Consider the following 20,244-nt stretch of genomic DNA (forward strand, 5'->3'; position numbering starts at 1 on the left):
TATGTATGAAAATTGTATTAAAAACGTGGAGGAAGTCCCTGTTTCCCCTGAGATTTCAAACCACCTGTCTCGTGCACGCAGCACGAGCGCAGTGCAGCTTTAACAGGTCCGGCATGCCTTGCGGCGTCCCAGTTCTTCACGTGAGGGTTCCCGACTCTGATGGGCAGAGCCGCGTTTGTCGGATGTCCGAGGAGGGGACGGACTCGTGTTGACGTCCACGCCGCTTCACAGAGTCTGGGAGTCGGACTCCTCCACGGGCTCGGCTCGGAGCCCGTTAACCGGAGCTGGTTCTTCTACTGTCAACGCGGGAAGAACCGGATTTCATCCAAGGAGGCGGCACATCAGGAGAGTTGTTATAGACGCAGAGGATTAAAGGAAAATAAGAGGTATGTGATTTCCACACAGAGCTGAGGGCAGTGAACGCACCACTTATATCACTGATTTACTATAAAATATGGAGCTAATTATTATAAATCAGCTGTTGCATAACTTTGACTTTTTTTTTGTATATGTTGTCCTCATCCTGATTTTTGAACAATATGCCCCAAAGTTTAGCAAATGTCTTAATTTTTTAGTAAATATTTCACATTGGAATGGGTTCAGTTTGTGTACTGCAGAACATGAGCTTGCAGGACGTGCACATCTCCAGTGCGTGTGAATTTATTTTATAGGACTCACCCAACAGTGGTTTTAATCAAAACTTCCTTGAGTTGAGTCACAGTGTTGCAGCAGGGAGGGAAAAAGTCCCTGAAGCACGTCTGATGAAAGCAGGGGCAACTCATTTCAGCTGTTGTTGCTTTGCAGCAGATTGGTGGGAGAACATGAGCTAAAACACAACTGAGGGAACGCATTTATTATCAATGAGCAGCTGCTATGACCAGTTGTGATCACATACAGGGTTTATTTGCTCTGATTAACAATGTCTTCTTTTATTATCTTTAAAACAAACTCAATTAAAGGCCAGCCATTCGTTGAAGGACTACCATATGTTTCGGACTATAAGGCGCACTTTAATTTTCTCAAAAATCGACAGTGAGCCTCGTGTATTAATTATGGTTGTGCTTACTGACCTCGAAACAGTTACAACGTTGAGAGTTATTGTGAATTGAGTTGAATAAAGTTTGACTTATCTGACTATTTTGTTTCGCTTCATGCGCCTTATAACCCGGTGCGCCTTATAGTCCAAAAAATACGGTAGTCCTTCAACGAATGGCTGGCTTTTAATTGAGTTTGTTTTAAAGATAATAAATGAAGACATTGTTAATCAGAACAAATAAACCCTGTATGTGATCACAACTGGTCGTAGCCTGCTACGATAACAAATTTTGCTGGGCGATTAATTGTCTCAGAAATTATTGCGATAAACGATAATATTGTTTGATATTTGACAATAGTTAGTAATTATTGTCAAATTTAAGAAGAAATGTGGGTTAATTTTATTTTGAGTGTAGTACCTTTTTTGACCACTGGATGGCAGTATAAGACTGTTTGAACCAAAGGATGGATAGTGAGGGCGCGAGCAGCGTGTCTCTTTAAGAAAAATAGGAGGGAGGCCCCTTGACATGACATGGGCTGTCTCTTTTTTTTCGGTTCTCAAAATGGCAGATGCTCGGTGTGGTATGACGCCAACGTGAGCTTTGAGAAAGTCAAACATCTCAGAACCAGAAGAGTCGTGACACAGAACTCCAGAACACGTTTATGTGATGTCTCTCGTATCGTTCTGCCAAACTTGATGAATTGACACTGTTTAGCGAGATTATTTTTAAACTTGATACGAAGCTGCTGTGTAATAAATCTGTTGTTTAACCCTGTGTCACACAGACCATGTCATTGCTTCATCACATTACTGAGACGCAAAGCTGGCTTAACTTTTCACGATTCGACCATTACGGCTCTGTTACTACCAAGCCTGTCATGATAAATCAATTAATCGCATGATAAATGAAAATGATCGACCTCATTTTCATTTATCGGTTTTATTGTTTCTTCGTCTCTCCCTTTCTACTGAAGACACTGGATGACAAAAAGCTCAACTCCAATGCTCTTCAATGATCCCCTCCCTTTCTCTTTTCTCTTTAAAATCCGTTTTAACGATCCAAAATCATGTTTTTGGATCATTAAAAGCAGCTAAGCTGAGAAGCTAAGCTATGAGCTAACAGGCCGACTTTGGCAAAAACCTCCGTCTTGTCGAAGCTCCAAAATTCACGGTTGAAACCCGTGCTTATGTGTAAAAAGTTGTTTTTCTCTGCAAAAAGAAGCTGAGAACTTGTTTACTGATATTTTATTAAAAGCTTTGTGTGAAAAATGCTATGCTAAAGAGCTCAAACCACACCGAGCGTCCGTCATTTTGAGAACCGAAGAAAGGAAGGATAGACAACCCATGTCACGTCACGGTGCCTCCCTTTTTTTTTTTAGACATGTTGATCACCATCTATCCTTCGGTTCAAACAGTTTTATACTGCCATCAGGTGGTCAAAAAAGGTACTGCACACAAACAAATAAACATTTATTCTTAAATTTGACAATAATTACTAATTATTGACAAATTTCAAACAATATTATCGTTTTTCGCACTCAAATTCATCTTTGTCTTTACACCTTCCAGGAGCTGGAAAAAAGTGGTGATTTTAATATTAAAATAAAGGGTTTACTAAATAATGCCCAGTGTCTTCTAAAGCCAAAATATTTTACTTATTCAACATGATAGATTTTCAGAACATGCCATACACAATTCCAGTAAATTAATAAAATGTGTCCATACATTTGTTAATAATGGATTTTTCAGTGATAAATGCATGTTGTTCATACATATATATATATATATATATATATATATATATATATATATATATAAATAACAACAAAATCCAAAGTAAAGAAAAAAATCCACACACCAACATTTATTCTCTGGATGTTCCTGAAGAGATTATTCATCCACGTACGGTTTAATTTTAATTAATTATTTAGTAAACTAACACATTGGTCTACATTTGCCTCTAAGATCAGGCTCGTGCTGCTGCGATGGAAAACTCCTCAACTTGGACTGAACGGAGTAAATCTAGTCCAGTTTGTATCTTTCAGCAGACGCCTCCACCCTCCCACCACCACATGGCCAGCTAAGCCACCAGACTTACAGGCTTATTGTCCTCCCCAATCTGATTAGTTTGAACTTTTTAAAGATTTTGCCTTTATCTCCTTTGCATGGTGATTGCTGCTGCGTGCGTGTGCAGGGTGAAGCCGTACGTTGGGTTTCCCAGAATAGACGGGTGACGGTATATTCAGTGATTGCTTCCTGAAGCTCTTCAGCCTTTTCTGAACCTGCAGCCTCGTCTTTGTCTTCAGCTGATGACGGTGTTTAACTATATCTGAGCCAGAAGGAGAGAAAAAGACGACACACACTGAAAGAGGCAATTTAAAGATTGCAGTAGACGTGACCAAAGGGGTAGGGGGTGGTTTATTACTGTCAAAGAAGGCGGCGAGCCAAGTCCAAAGGCACAAAGTCAGGAGTGTATTACTCTAAAGGTGAGGATCACTGAGTCTGCAGGATGCACCATTAAGAAAAGGGACATCTCGTCTCAGGACGAGGGTCAAAATCGAATTTTATGTGCTCGTAATTGAAACCCCTGCTGACGTTAGCAGTTCTTGTTTCTATTTTAGCCATTCGCTCCCGACATGACAATCACTTTGTAGTAGTATGTCAACAACAGCCGTGTGTTCTCGAGAAATGGTACCCCCAACTTTGTCTTTCGTTTTTTTTATATGCCATCTCCAAAGATGACTCCAAGGTTTTGATTGAGAACTGATGATATGAGAGGCAAAATGTAAATTGTGGTGCATTCACTTGGGCTCAGACGTTGGAATTTTCAAGATCTGAGTCAGAAATTTAAACCTCATCGCCCCTTGAAGTTGGAGAGTTGGAGAGCTCATGTAACCCTTTTCCTAAACGTAAGCTTACACCTGACCCAGAGGACCAACCCTAAACTTAACCCCCTTACCCTTGTGCCTAAACCTAACCAAGACCGTCAACCTAACCGCCAGACCCTTTACTCTGAACCTAACCACGTGAAGCTATTAAAAACAGAGCCTATTATCAACGCTAACGACGTATCTTTAAACCCACTAGGAGGTACAGGAGGGGCAGTTTGACCGCTACATATGGAGATAACAACTAATAACGGCCATTTAATGGCTGATAACATCCGAAGCGGGTGAATAGTTATAACTTTATAACTGTTGTTTTTCAAAAACATTTAATTTTATTGTACCCATAACAATACATGAAGGTCTCTTTAATTCATTCAAAATTACAGTATTATTTTATTTAACATTTGCTTCAGCAAATTAGATAAAAAAAAAAAATGCTATTAGCAACAGTTCCGCTCTGTAATGTTTCAGCTAATGTTCAGCTTATTTGAGCTTTTACCTATTGTTTGTTCGTTTTAGCTGCTATAATGCTGTTTTTTAAGCTTTTTATTTATTACTATTGATTTGTGGATTTTAGCCTTTTTTTGTCACCGTTCTGCTACTTGTAGCTTTAGCTACCGGTGTGATCATTTTTAGCTTTGCACTGTTTTGCTCGGTTTAGTTTGTGCTCTGCTGGGGGAGTGGTGGTGCAGAGGTTAGAGCAGGTGAGCCTAGGATTGGAAGGTCTCTGGTTCAACTCCCTAAACCAACAACATCAAAATGTGTATTTGACCCACTCTGGGCCCGTGGCTGTTATTGTTTTAGTTTTTCCTCCTCTTGACTTTATTGTTTAAGTCCCAGAATTTTCAAAGAAATTGCAGCAAAGTCATCCAGTCTTGACATTCACGCTACAATTTTCTCGTTAATTTACATATTCATACTTTTGATGTTTTGTTTAAATGATATATACATGCAGCTACATTTAAAAAAAAACAAAAAAAAACAATACTTAAAACATTTGCAGCTGGCTAAAAGCAGTTAGCTTGGTCACTATAACAATTATTAACTTCCACTATTCTACTAATGGTGCGTTTTTGTATTCAGAAATCAAAATGAATGAGTTCTTAGTCGTAAAAATCTATGAACGCCTCCTGAAGATGGAGTTTAAACTCTGCTACACGCAGACCTAAAAGGCACAGGGCTAGTTCCTGTGAGCAGGACTGGTGATTTCACAGCTTGATGACGACATGTCCTGCATTGGTTGGCACTTTATGCAAGCGTGAAGTGGAAACTCAAATTCTGAAATTGCACACAAAGTGAGACGGGAGTACTTTACCTCTCAAATTAGATAAATTAATTTACATTTTAATTATCCTTTTAATTAAGGATTAGGATTTAAAAAAGGAAAATGATTTTAAGTGCGCTTTATAGTCTGAAAAATACGCAGATAATAGAATGCTTTGTTTTGTCTACAACAGGATTATTCATCTAAATTGCTCAGGGGACCACAATTACTGAAAACCTAGAACTCAGGGGCCGGACATCCAGCAGTTAATGTCATAAATTAAGCTGGTTTTACAGTTTAAAATCTAATTTTATTTAAAAATGAACCCATTAGTGGGCCGAACTGAGCTCACCAGCGGGCCTGATTTGGCCCACGGGCCGCCAGTTGAATAGTCCTTGTATATAAACATGAGTAGAAGAGAAACATTTAGTTGATTTGTATTGTCAGGCGGATCATACATGGCAGCTCCAGCTGAAGCTCTAAAGATGAAATCTGAGGCCAACCAGACCAAACTTAAAGAAACCCCGGTGCAGACCACACCTCTGTGTTTTCTCGTAGACTGCACTCAAAGGAGACAAAGAGGAAGTAACAGGAAAGTACGGCTTGCTTCTTAATTGTTTCGGCCTGTTAGGTCTTCTCTTCCAGACTGTTCCCGGTAATCAGTCCGGTAGTCTGTGTGTAAAAGCTCAGACAAAGCCAGAGCAGGGTTGCTATGGTGAGGGATTGTTTGCATCCAGTCAGGCCACTATTCATGTGCACACACACGTTACAGAGCGCTGTTTTGTTTGAGCCCCCTTCCTTGATTCAGTGGACCCCCTTTTGCTGCCAAAACTTCCTTAAAACAAAACAACCTGGCATCAGATTGAATCATTGTGTTGAATTGCTCTCCATTCACCCCAAGTAGTTCCGTTTTTTTTATTTTTATTGAAATACGCGATGCCAAAGGTTTTAGTTCCACACAGTTTATTTAGAAATTCACAACAAAAGTCCTTTAAAAGTAAACTGAAGGTTCTGCTTCCCATTTTACTTCTAGGAACTCTAGGAACCACAAGTAAACCTGCAGTCTGAAAGTGAAGTGCTCTGTTGGGGGAAATATTTTACGGTGGCCCTAATGTGTGAAGGAACAACATTTGTTAAAACGCAATTACATTAGAAAAAAAAAACACAACAACATTTGAAAAAACGGAATCACGTTAGAAAAAACGAAATTACAGTTGGAAAAAAATGGAATTACTTGAATTACATTAAAAAAAGTGAAATTATATAATTTTTGAATGATTATTGTTTTTAGTTTTCTTCACCGCCTTATAATCTAGCTGTTTTTTTTCTTTATTAATTTTTTTATTTTCTCTACTTTTCCTTGTGACTGTCCTTTTAGTTGCTATTTTGTTTTGATTTGTTAAAAAAAAAAAAAAAAGAAAGTTAAATTTTGTATGCCTCTTTTTTGTGACCGTCTATTGTTGTCGTTGTTACTCGCTGTTGTCATCGATCTTAAGAAATCAGATCTCCTGTAAATGAGTTCCCGAGGCTCAATGGGATTAACCTGTCAAAATGAAGGTTGAATGAATTCCGTTTTTTCAAATGTGATTCTATTTTTTCTAATGTAATTCCGTTGTTTTGTTTATTTTGTTGTTGTTTTTTTCAAATGTGATTCTGGCCACTTCCACTTTTCAAATGTTGTTCATTTACACCTCAGGGCCAGTGTAAAATATGGAGCCATAAGCTCAGTAATATAAGATGGAGCTAGGTTGTTGAGGGCTTTGTAGCTTCAATGTAAGGTTTTAGATTATACTCTGAATTTTACAGGAGGTCAATGAAGAGAAGCTAAAACTGGAGAGATACGATTCTCACCAGAACTCTGGCGACATTGTTTTGGATCAGCTGAAGACGTTTTAAAATCTTTTGGGACACCCAGATAATAAATAATTACATCGGTTCAGGCTAGAAGTGATAAATATTGTTTTTGTCCATCAGTCTTGTTCTGATTGTTTGGGGGGCAGTTGGCAAGAGAAGTAGCAAGGGTCAGGAGTTCAAACTCAATCAGCGGGTTGGTTAAACTTTAATTAAGCAGAGGGCTGAGAGAGCAGTGGACTGAGCACGGCAGGAAATGAACTGTCCAGTTCAACTCTGTGTGAAATTAAACCTTTTTTGTTTTGCATCTCAGGGTTCACTCAAGATTTCCTTCTTTTACGGCCCCGTTCTGTGGTATTAAGAGCTTCGAGTGGCGTTCTCTCACTGATCCGCCCCATGAGTTGCAGCTTGTTTGAGGAAAGTCTAAGGAAACCCTGACTTGTCACTCTGCCCTCCTCTGGCATCCTGAGAATGAAACTTCAGGGGAGGCGGACTGGAGTCACAACTAAGATTAGCTCGGTGGTTTACAGCCCAGACAGCGTAATAGTCATCATGTCTGAAAGCAAGCGACGGGAAAAATCTGTCTGAAAGCAGGAATTTGCACAGTCGGTGGCGATTTCTCTTCGCCACAGCACTGCGATATGTAATTGTCTTTATTTTTATTCTGTTGATTGCTCTGTTCAAGGATGAACTAGTGTGTGCTGCCTCATTTTTATTGAATTCTTTTTTTGATTTTGTTCCCGTCCCTTTAAAAACTGACTCTAGTAAAGCTAAGCGTGCTGTCTTTATCACAGTTTTCAGCTAAACAGCTTGTTAATTAATGTGAATCTATGGGAAATGGTGACAGCACTACAATTTCTTTATTCTCATACTGGAAGATTTATTGTTTTGATGAATTGCCAGGTGACTTAGAATGTGGTTTTGCTGAATCTGGCATTTTCCCCACATCTTCTGACTGTGTGGACACGACTCGCAGCGCTAGTCTAAATATGAAAGCATGCATTTCCAATGAAGCAGCCCCAAAAATAGCAGGCCGTGTCGCAGCATGCTAATTAATCTACACTCGGCTGTATGATTTATTTATTCACTGGCAGCATCCGAGTAGCTGTTATCGAGACTGGATTCAGAGAAAGTGGAAATGGTCTGATGAAAATTCAGAGCAGTGGTGGCTGCAGAGAGCAAAAGGTGGAGGTGGCTGAGCACAGCTATAGTTTCCATAGCGATCGGAGTGCTACAACTCGCCGGGAGGGCGCAGAAAATCGAAGCTCGTTTCCACAAGGAAGCTGACTTCAGTCGTGGTGATGCTGGAGTTGTGCAGTAAGGAGTTCGGTTAGTGTCTTTACACGTCAAGCTTCAGGTTTACAGGTCAAAGCATCTGTAAGCCGACGTGTGAATGCTGACTCGGCGTTCACAGTTTTACTCTTTTATTATGTCAAGCATCTTAAAAACTAACTGTGCTCTCACTACGTCTGTTTGAGCTCTTTTAGCTGTTTGAATATCAAAACATTCAACTCATTGATGAGATACTTTTATACTTTTTTGGTATACTTACTTTTTTTGTTGTTGTTGGAGAAAAATATTCTCTTTATCTCACTTAAAAGGAGCCACACTCGATGACAGGAGAAGATTTTTAACCGGTTCTTACTTGCAAGGACAGATTTCCAGGACAGGTTACACAGATATTACGCATGAAGGCCAGTGACAAGAATCTGGCACGGGCAGTGTGGACAGCTTGTTTTTATGCTCTTATCAGTTCAGCCGAGCTCACAGACTCTGAGGTGACCTTGGAGCAATAGCTGCATGCTGCCACCTCACCCATCTCCTCATTCAGCTTTCTACTAACCCAAACATGTGGTTCATGGGCAGAGTTAGCATTCTTAGCCATAGCAGTTAAAAACGTCCATAAACTTTGACCAAAAGTTCCCTAATATTTTTCCCCATAGACATGATTGGAGATATCTTCATTTCCTCCAGAAACAATCTTCTTTGAAATCTACTTTGTTTTTGTCTTATGCTAATCTTAGCTTTTAGTTAGCCTTTTGATAATTTTGGCTAGTCTTTTTTAAATTTTTATTTTTTTAACCCCCCCCCCCCCCCCTTTTTTTTTTAGCTATTTACTATGTTAGAGTTTAGGTAGTATTTTGGCAATCTTCCAGTTAACTTTAGCTACTTTTTGATAGCTTTTGCTAGCTAGCTTTTTGCTGCTCTCTGTTTCTAACTTTGCTTGTTGAAGCTAGCTTTTTGATACATTTAATGAGCCATCTGATACTTTTGTCTTGTAGCTAGCCATTTGTTACTTTTGTCATTTAGGTACCATTTTGCTACTCTGGGCTTCTTGCTATTTTTATTTTTTATTTTGACCTATGTCTTTGCTACATTTTGCGAGACTTTTGCTACTCTTGGTTCATAGCAAGCTTTGTGGTAGTTGTACCTAGATTTTTTTACTGTAATGTTTTACCTAGTCATTTGTTACTTTTAGCTTTTAACTAGGTTTTTGTTACTTTTAACTAGCCATATGCTACTTTTAGCATATAGCTAGCTTTTTGCTACATTTAGATAGCCTTCTGCTATTTTAGCTAGTCATGTGCTACTGTGAGCTATCAGTTAACATTTTGCCACTTACTGTATTTTTTGCCCTATAAGTCGCGTATTTTATTTTATTTGATTTTTTTGCGTAATTTGCATGCTCTGCGACTTATATTCCGAAGCGACGTATTTATAATTTTTTTTCCATATTTCTAAACCAATTTTTGGTTGAGATTTGACCGTTTTCATTAATTCTGACTGAAATTATTAACACTACCATTTTCAGCCACTAGATGGCACCAGAGCAGTATGACATGCCATTTTGTCATGTAATAGGGAAGTGTGGCTAATAATGACACAATCGGCTTGCCATAGCCTCCTACCTTTGTTCTGCTCGCGTGTAGCAACCTTCAAATCGGCTTCATTTCACTGCGCCGCCCCATCAAAATGCAGCTAATTTGACCATTAAAGTGCATTTATTAAGTAAAAGTTCAACTGAGACGCACCTTTGCTATAAAGTCGAGCTAACAAATAAGTGTTTTAGGTGCTTATCTTGTTAAATTTCTAAGAAATGCACAGCGACTCATCCCTCTGCGTGTGCCTGCTTCCGCGAATCAGGTTTTGAAATGCAGCTGATTTGACCATCAAAGTGCATTTATTAAGCAAAAGTTAGACTGAGACACACCTTTACTATAATTTCGAGCAAACAAATAATTGTTTTTAAGTGTTAATCTTGTTAAATTCGTGTTAAAGTTCTCCTGTGTACGCTCCCGCAGTCGCCATTTGGCAGCCAGTCGACACCGGCCCACATTTCTAGGTTAGGTCCACATTTCCAGGTTGTCAGCAGTGACGTATAACAAACGTGACGCGTCAGTGTTGATGCGTAATAGATGCGACGTATACGGCGAAGCGACATATTCATGGATTTTTCCACTTTATTAGACATATTTGGACTGATGCGACGAATAGGGCAGAGCGACATTTACGGTGGAAAACAGTATTTTCCAACTATTTTAGTTACTTTTAACTAGCCTTATGCTACTCTAATATTTTGTTAGTTGTACCTAGATTTGTGATACTTTTAGCTTGTTGATAACCTTTTGCTATGTTTAGGTTTTAGCCTGCGTTTTACATTTTTAGATGTGAGTTAGAGGTTTGCTCCATCTTTGTTTTGCTTGACTGAAGAGAATCAGAGTCGCCCTGTAAGAACTTCCATCTTCTTCAGAACAAAGCTGTGCAGTTTATGGTCCTGCTCAGTTCCACCATCAAAAATGTGAACATCTGCTGCTGCACAGCTGCCTTCTCCTCTGATCCAAGTAAACATCCATTTTGCATATGTCGGACTGTGAGTTGTAGAGCAAAGATAAATCTCTTCTAAAATAAAAAAAAATACATAAAATTAAGAAAACATTCCATTACAGCCAAAAGCTACTTTACTTCTGGTTTCATCCATGGGGTGGTTAAGCACGACATTAGTTCACTAAGTTACACTGTACGTATTGTACTGATCAGGCTTTATCTGTACACTCCAAACAGCAAAACAAACAGTACAAATAACATCTTAATGAATGTCTAATTTCTTGTTTTGGACACTATAAATAAATGGTCACCAAATATATAAATAATCTCTTAATTCTTATAAACTTCTAGGTAATGTATAAAGTTATTATGTAAAAACCCATTATCTTTATTTGTGTCCAATATTCTAAAAATCCCAGGTTTGTTCAGCTTCATACCCCCCACCTTAAACTAAATTTATGCAGATTTGTTTAATAAAGTCTCACTAGGAAGTGAATTGTCTCGCTGTCAACACGGGGGTGATAAGGACGTAAATTTTCTCTTGGTTGTTTAGCTCAGTTTTGATAATTGATCGTAGCACAGAGGAGTGAATGACTTCAGCTTGAATTTGACGATTGATGCTTTTGCAGATCATCTGTGCACCCAAATATAGTTTAATAAATGTGTGTGTGCGAGCGCGCGAGAGTGAGTTTATGGAAACTGGCTTTAACATAGCACAGTTTGGTTATCTCTCATCAGAACATTTGAGTAACATTTGTGAAACTTAAAAAAAATTAAGTGTTATGAAATCACGTTTTATTTTTTGAACCTATTCCCCTCTTTAGCTCCTGACAGTTGCTGCCTGACTGATTTAGAAAACACTTGAGCAATCGCAACTCGTTTCCTGGCCTGATTGTTACCCACCGACCACCTGCTGTGTTTTGTTTACCCGTCTGTTCCTTTAACCTTTGACCCCAAACAGCTGAGGCTCAGATGGTGGAGCAGGTTGTGCTCTTAATTGCAGGTTCTCTCAGCTCCATATACTAAAGTGTCCTTGGAAAAAAATAATAAAAAAATTAAACGAACCCAAAGTTGCTCGCAAAGTCAAAGTCTAGTTTTGTATTTCTGTACTATTTCACGTCTCAAAAAGCTCTTTTCATTAAAACAGAATATTTGAATGCAACAAGCATCACTGCAGCTGTGATATGACGGAGCAGAAAGAAAGGAAGTATCTGCAGACCGGTCCAGCTGCAGAAACCGAGCATCCTGCTCCGTCACCGCTCTGTTGCTCCGACGGCTGTTGAGGCGTTGCCAGCTCCATAATGACTGCCCCTCTGGTGCTGCTTGTGTCAGCAGTTTGAAAACGGCCCTCATTCTGCATCCACGTACCCAACGCCAGCAAATGAAAAATATATTGGAAAGGTTCCATTACACGGCCACAGTTGCTGAACCGCGGGGGGTTGTTGCTCTTGCAGCAGTTTATCAGCGGCATTAAAGGAAACCGCTCGGAGAGAACGGGCGTCGATGTCGAGCTTGGGCCGTTTACGCCTCTGCTGAAGGGAAGTGTCGACTCCAGTGGCTGTGAAGTCGTTAAGGGAACCGCTGAAAGGTGATGAGGCAAGGTGCAATCGTTTTGTGAGGACGTGTTTTACACTTCTCTGCTGAGATCAAGACAAAAAAAAAAAAACTTAAGTGTTGGTACCACTCAGAGTGAGGACCTTCCTATTTAATACAAACACATTTGAAGCAACATTAACGCATAAAAACCACTTCTGCGAAGCGATTTGTCTTTTTTGCTGCTGTATGCAGCTGATAACAGTCGGCAGATGTTTAAAAAGCCATTTTGTTTGAAACTGGTCTGAGAATGGGGCCAGAACGGTAAAATTGAGTAATTTAAGGTGAACCCGAAAGAGCTTCTCACCGTGAGCCATCGTCTCATAGTGAGAAGGTCGCAGGTTCTGTCGTGGAAAAACGGGAGATTCCCAGAACAGACCGAGGTGTAGTCGATCGGATTTATTTACAAAGCTTTGGAGAGCAGTCCAACAATTCACAGAACATGCAGTTACAAGATTACACCGTTAGTGCGCTCATCCATGTGAAACCCTGACCTGCTCAAACTTCCTGAACCGGACAAGTTTTATAGAATAACCTCCAGCCCAGGCTTCAGCTCCAGCTCCATGTCTGACCCGTCATCCAAGGGTCCGCTTGCAGACAGGAAGAAGTGGCTCTGAGTCAAGGACTCTGCTTGACACACGTCATATTATATCACCTCTATCATATCAGTATCACATCAATCAGCCCTTGAGGATATCAAAACCACCAGTTCTTTCTGTTCCTCACTGAGCAGAAGGACATTGCAGAACGTTCCCACAGGAGATTTATTGATCACGATGAGTGCAAATAATACACATTACACTGACGGTTCAAACCCAGCTGAGGCCTCTCGGTGTGGAGTTTGCATGTTCTCCCTGTGCACGCATTTTCTATGAGTTTTCTGCAGACCACAAACGTGCATGCGAGGTTAAACGGTAACTCTCACTGGGTATAATCAGAGTTTCAATGGTTTGATCTATATGCGGCTCTGTGATGGACCGGTGTACCCGCCTCTCGTCCAATAGCAGCTGGAGATGGTCACCAGCGTCCCACAAACCTGCACGGCAAACTGGGTGAAGGAACTGGATGGATAGTGGTATTAGCTTTAGATCAACCCGAGCAGAATGGGTCTTTTTGTAAGAGAAGACTTAAATCAGGAACTTAAACAGACCGGATTTCTTCCTGTTTTACACTTTTTGTGTCTTTAAAACATTTTGATCTGTTCTAGTAGGGCAATGAATTTGTAAATGCACAATAAAGGATGAAGAATGGGCACCGACATTTGATCAAATTAAACCACCAAGCTTAAACTGAAAACAGAGCTGCATAATATTAGATAAACATGCCGTACTTTAATATAATTGACGGTTACTTGGACTAAACTGATATTTTTCACACTCTAATTTCCTCCTCATCATATTGCTCAAAATCCTCTGTGTGCTTTAGCATTTCTGCCACTTTGGCTTTGGGTGTTTAGGACCGTGCTGTTGATATTACAGTAACAGTATAAAAAATTTATTGAATTCATAATTTCTGTGTGAATTTAAAAAAAAGGTCTGGCCCATCAATAAAGATGGATAATGCGACTCTTATTAACTTCCACTGTCCAAAATTGAAAGTGAAATGTCCTTTTGGGAGGTGCCAAGTTGTATTTTTGAAATCAAGAATCTAGAAAATGTGAATATTGTATCTTTTGGTATGAAAGTCTACTTCCACTAAGATTAAAATAAAATTAACTCCTGAAAAAAACAATAGTTTGAGGTGTATTGTTTACATGGAGGAGCAGGACTGCAGTCAGCCACTAGGGGGCGCTTGTCCTTAGTAGCTTTAATTTCTGGCTTCCAATCTTGTTTCGAGTTATAACACATCTGGATAAACATTGAGATGTGTACAAATCTAAACTGAACGCTCTCTTTTGTTGTTTTAAGGATGAAAGAGTGAAACCGGTAGCTCCCCCTGGTGGTGTGGAGGAATGAAGGCTTCTGGATGAAGGCCATGGAGCTGAAAGTGTGGGTGGACGGAGTGCAGCGCATCGTGTGCGGCGTCACAGAATTCACCACTTGCCAGGAAGTGGTCATTGCTTTGGCACAAGCCATCGGTAAGTTTGAAACTTCTTCCTGCTTATTACTGCACGAGTGATCATGTAAAGTAAAAATTTGATGGTGAAACGGAGCCTGGGATGAACCCCTTCAAGGATATTTTACCATGTGAACTGTGTCCAATATGATGGAGGCAAATTGTCAAACTGATCTGAGGTGATGCATTACAAAAAGTGGCAGGAGTGTACAAAGATTCTCACCATAAACAGCCCCTTACTGAAATGAGATGAGTCATACTGCAGTCTTTTGGCTTATTGACAAGTGCTGTGTAGTTGCAGTGAAAACAAGTTCACACGCTGCATCTATTGGGGCTTGTTTGCTTAACAGAACGTTTTCTGTTTTTTAAGAACAGAGTTGCATCTTGAGTCTTCAGAGACGCGTTTGAGTAGAAACACGTTTGTCACGGTGACAGCATAGCAATAAATGCATTCACCGTCCTTTGTATTGGCCTTTTTTTTTTGTCCAGGCTGCTTTGATGTAAATGGCTGAAGTGATGAATGCACCTCTTTTTACAAGGACCCTTACTGTGCAGGAGGGGGGCGAGGGTGCAACAGTTCTGCTCTTATCTGTGTGCATACAGACTAGAATGCAGGAGTACACAAAGCTGTGAATCATTCAAGCTTTGGCGAACACAACTGCTGCTTGTTGAGCTGAGTTTTCCCACCATAAAACGTCTTTGAACCCAACTTGATGGTGACGTTCTTTGAATCGGGGCTACACAAGTGCAAGTGCTCGTTATTGCTCATATAAATGCCGACTACTTTGACTCATATTTCACTAGAGTGCTGTTTTATATAAGATGCCAGTGCACAGAAGTTTGGTGGTTTGGTCCTTGTTGTATAAATTCTGTTGTTTTCTTGTCCTTCAGTGATAGGCCTTTAAAAACCTTATATGTCCTTCCTTAAAACGTGACTCTGAAGGTTTTTTCTTCAATGCAGGACGGACGGGCCGGTACACTTTGATTGAGAAGTGGCGGGACACGGAGCGCCTCCTGGCGCCGCATGAAAGCCCCGTGGTGTCCCTCAACAAGTGGGGTCAGTATGCCAGCGACGTGCAGCTCATCCTCCAAAGAAACGGCCCGTCCATCAGCGAGCGGCCGACCTCCGAGGGGCTGACTCGTGTCCCAGAGCGGGGACTCTACCACCAGAGCCTCCCACCTCTCGCCAAACTTCATCCATCAGGGACGGACCGCTCGTTCAAACGACGGGAGCCCAAACGCAAGTCTCTGACCTTCACTGGGGGCGCCAGGGGTCTGCGGGAGATATTTGGAAGAAGCAGAGATGCTGAAGGTATTACAGGCAACTTTTGTGATTTTCTTATGGAGGATGTTTTTTTTATTTTTTTTATTTCAAACAACTTGGTGTTCTTTTTTGTTCTCTCTCAGCCAAACGGACGCAGCAGCGCGGTGTGAACCTGAACTTGAGCAGAGTCGGAGGTGGTGGAACTGCGTCTCTGCCTGGGAGTCCAGCCAGAGAGCTGAACCGGCTGGTGCAGCTGCAGAGAGACAAGCTCCAGGTGCTGGAGAGTCGCCTGCTGGGCTGCGAGGCTGAGCTGCAGGACTGGGAGGATGTCACTGCACAGAGCAGCGATGTGAGAGCCCTTACTCAAACCTCTTCAAATCAACTCAACATCATCTTTAAAGCGACTATCATGTTTGCTTTACTTATTAGGAAGGAAACCTGGAAGACGAGATGCTGCTTTTGGAGCAGCAGGTGAGGAGGAACGATGCTGAGATGAAGGAGGAGGAGTTCTGGCAGAATGAGCTGCAGATTGAGCAGGACAGCGAGCGGCTGCTGCGGCAACAGCTAGCAGAGCTGCAGGGCCGCGTGCATGACTGCGAAGCCAAACTTTCAGAGTACTTGGCACATGTTCAGGTGAGCGTAACAGAAAAGCTGCAGCATTCCACCATTTTACTTGTTTTTGTTACTTTGTCCTCAGTAAAGTACAACTGCAATATGTGTTGGGATGTTAGATCCTACCTCTCTGACAGAACCTATTGTGTCAACATCAAGGACTTGATTTCAACATTGGCAGCTCTTTGGTGGGAGGTACCACAGGGAACTATCCTCGGTCCTCTTCTCTTTTCTTTATACCTGCTGCCACTAAGTGCTATTTTTTGTAAACATGGCATACCTTTTCATTTTTCATGCCCATGACTGTCAAATTTACTTTCCTCTGAAGCACACTGGTGCACACTCTATCCAACATCTACTTGACTGCCTCGTTCACGTCAGGGATTGGAATGCTTTAAATTTCTTAAACTTTAATGAGACGAAGACAGAAGTCACGTTGTTCCCTCCTAATGTCACAATCAGGAACTACTGTATTGACCTTTCCTCTCTAGCCCCATTAGAGAAACAAGTGGTCACTAATCTGCGAGCGACAATGGACCCTTCCATGAAAGTAAACAGTCATGTAAACACGATTGTTAAATCCTGTTTTTTTTTTTCTTCAGTTGAGACTGTCTAATTTGAAGCCCATACTGTCCAAAAGTAATCTTGAGACAATAATACATGCTTTTTAGCGTGATAGTTTTACCAACACTTGTGGATGGAACAGTGAACTGAGTTTACAGACAGTGATTCGTGCACGTTTTCCTGAGCCCATTTAGTGATGTCCAGAAGTGAATTTTGTTAATAAGCATTCACACTATTGTGATCCTGTTTATATTTATTATTCCGGTTACTATACTTCTGTACGTTTTTCAGCATCGCTCTTGTTCCACAGTTTTTGTGCTATTTCAACAAATCCTATATCAAAATGTTCAGCTACAACCATTTACTGCTCCTTTCACATTTTGCTTACTTTCAGCTGTTCTTTCAGCTGTTCTTTCAGCTGTTTTGTACTCCTTTTTGCTTTATTCTGCTAACTACAACATTATTTTGCCTCTTCTAACTTATTTCTGCTAATTTCTGTTTGCTATGCTCCTTTCTGTTAATCTCTGCTAGTTTCAGTTATTTCTGTTATTTCAGCTACCGTTTAGCTGTCTTTATGCTAATTTAGGCTTTTTAAGCCAATTCCACTTTTTTTTGCACATATTTCAACTTTTTCCAGCCTAATTCAGCAAAAACGTGCTCTCTCCACTTCTAATAAATTTAAGCTTCTGCATTTTTTTAGCTAGTGTTCAGCTGTGTTTTTTTTGTTGTTGTATCTTCCACTTTTTTGTGCTAATTTCTACTTTTATGAATGCATAATTGCCCACAATTGTGCTCTCTTCACTTCCTTCTGCTAATTTAAGCTTCTTTCTGCTATTTTAGCTACTGTTTGACAGTTTTTTTTGTTGTTGTTGCTTTTTTCAAATATTTGCAACTTTTTTGTGCTCGTTTTTTGCTTTAAGCCTAATTGGGCACAAATATGCTCTCTCCACTTGCTTCTGGTAATTTGAGCTTCTTCCTGGGGTTTTTTTTTCAGCTGTTTTTAGTGCAAATTTCTGTTTTTCCCCATAATAATTTAAACTTTTTTGTGCTCATTTCAGATTATTTAAACCAATTTCAGCAAATATGTATTTTTTCCGCTTTCTTCTGCTAATTTAGGCTTGTTCTTCCATTTCAGCTAATTTCAGCTGTTTTCCAGCAACAAATGCACTTTCTCTAGTTTTAGTAGTTTTTCACAGACTGGTGAACCTCTGCCCATCTTTACGTCTGAGAGATTCAGCCTTTCTAAATCTCCTTTTTTAAACTCAGTCAAATCACTGACTTTTACATTTTGTTGTTCTTGTCCCAACTTTGAGATGTTGTTGCCATCAAATTCAAAATGACTTTTTTTAATTAATGTTTTTTAAATGGTACAATTTCTCTGTCAAAATATTCAAGTTGTTTATTATATTATTATATTATTGGTGATATAAGAGTTTGTGCAGCTCAAAAATCATTGCATTCTGTAAGTTATCAAATGTTTCAACTTTTTTTGTACTGAGCTTGTAAAACAGCTTATTTGTTTGTAGCTTTGGGGTGATTTTTGCTGTTTTCTTTAAGAGTATGGAAACGGGCCTGGAGCGGGAGCGACTGCAGCAGGAGGCTGAGCTCCACCTGAAGGTGCAGGAGGAGGAGGTACAAATCAGTTTCTCTTGGTTTATAAACTCATACCAGCCTGCAAGCAGAGTGGGTTGTTTCCATTAACAATCTGAGAAGTAAAAAGTTTATCTCAAGCTCATGATTCCTTAAAAAACACTTTAAGGCACAACTTGCATTTTAAAATCTCTCGCTGTTGTTAAACTAACAATTATTCTCTTTTTCTCGCTTTACTTTAAAGTTTGTAAGTAATTTTTGTATTTCAGGTTCAAGCCCAGTTGCAGAAGGTGAGAGAAGAGCTGGAGGTGCAGAGCCAACAAGCGGCATGCCTGGAAAGCAGCTGCAAGGCGTTGGAGCGCTCATTTTGCCAGTCGGGCAAGAGACTTGAGGTCAGACCTGTTTCTCCTCTTTTTAAGGTTTATATATACTTGTATATACTTATAGTAAATAAAAAAACGATAAGTATGCAACCCCATCTTAAAGCTAATCTGGTTATGACTTGGAGGTTCTAGGCAAAGCGTCATTCCACTTTCCACCTTTACTTAAAATATAAACTCACTTTGAGGTAATGAAATGAAGAAAAAGGAACCAGTAGCATCAGTTGTGCTCCACAAAGGGACTTTCCATGAAAGTTTCTGCACCTTCTGTGAGTCACGCTCCTTACATCGGCGGAGGCGCAGGCCTCACTGCCTTGTCTTGTATTTTCCACCGCAGGAGAAGGAGCAGGAGCTGGACCAGCTGACCAAAGAGCTCCGACAGGTCAACCTGCAGCAGTTCATACAGAAGACTGGTACCAAAGTGACGGTGCTGCCTGCTCAACCCGTGGAGGAGAACAACAGCAGTGGTATCTACAGAACCAGGCTGAAAGTGCACGCAGATATCCTAAACATAATGTAAACATGTCCATTTTAAAAGCCCTCACCTGCTTTTGGCTCATGCTGCCTTGTTGCATGTGCGTGGACGTGTTGCCATCTTGTGGTCATCCTCAGAATGAGCCATTAAACAACTGATGAAGCAAAACTGTCCGTGACTACAGTAACGTCTTAAAAAATACAGTTATCCCACGTGATATCTTGAGATGTTAGTCAGATTGTGACTGATCTTATTCTCAAACAGGTGATTATAATAAAACGTTTTTTTTTCTGCAGGCGTGGAGTTGAAACGACTCGGTTCCTCCCGACTTCTCCCCAGCGCCCTCCGTGCCCTACAGAGCCGCGTCTCGTCCAGCCTAAACCCCGAAGGCATCTACGTCTGACTCCGTAAAGTCCAGACAGACGCACAGCTGAGCAAACTGATGAGACGGAAACCTAAAAAAATCCAAACAAAGATCTGCAGTTGAAACAGTTTTTTAGGCTGTGTCAAACCTCCAGTGCACAAAACAAGGCTCGGTTTTGCATCTTGCCTCCATCTCACTGGAAAATCAAACTGATGTCAATATTGATTTGCATTTTTAACATTTTGACTCGGCTTGACCTCTGATGGGTGAATGCTCCAAAATGAAGCATCTGTATGAGTTCAAAAACTAACAAGCAAAACAAACCAGCAGATCTGATCTTTGAGGCGACCGCTGCAGACAGATTGTATTTACGTTGCTGTAAATCACAAGAAAAATTCAGGAGTTTTGACTAATGTACAGAATACTAGCTGCATGAGCATGCACAGACCTTACTTGTGTTTTAATCATAGCCATATTTGATTG

At 40.4% G+C, this 20,244-nt stretch overlaps 1 protein-coding gene across 1 annotated transcript; it reads left to right on the forward strand.

The window, feature by feature from the left end:
• The first annotated feature begins 374 nt into the window (after nucleotides 1-374).
• Nucleotides 375-19,897, forward strand: rassf8b (Ras association domain family member 8b). The gene is made up of 9 exons (XM_037696203.1): nucleotides 375-386; nucleotides 14,365-14,534; nucleotides 15,474-15,824; nucleotides 15,920-16,125; nucleotides 16,206-16,409; nucleotides 18,510-18,584; nucleotides 18,812-18,934; nucleotides 19,260-19,389; nucleotides 19,694-19,897. Exons 2-9 carry the CDS (start codon nucleotides 14,423-14,425, stop codon nucleotides 19,798-19,800), a joined length of 1,308 nt encoding a protein of 435 aa, XP_037552131.1. The 5' UTR covers nucleotides 375-386; nucleotides 14,365-14,422; the 3' UTR covers nucleotides 19,801-19,897.
• The last annotated feature ends 347 nt before the right edge of the window (nucleotides 19,898-20,244 follow it).

Source organism: Nematolebias whitei, chromosome 22 (assembly GCF_014905685.2).
Source record: "Nematolebias whitei isolate Nwh7 chromosome 22, NemWhi1, whole genome shotgun sequence".
Classification (NCBI taxonomy): Eukaryota; Metazoa; Chordata; class Actinopteri; order Cyprinodontiformes; family Rivulidae; genus Nematolebias; species Nematolebias whitei.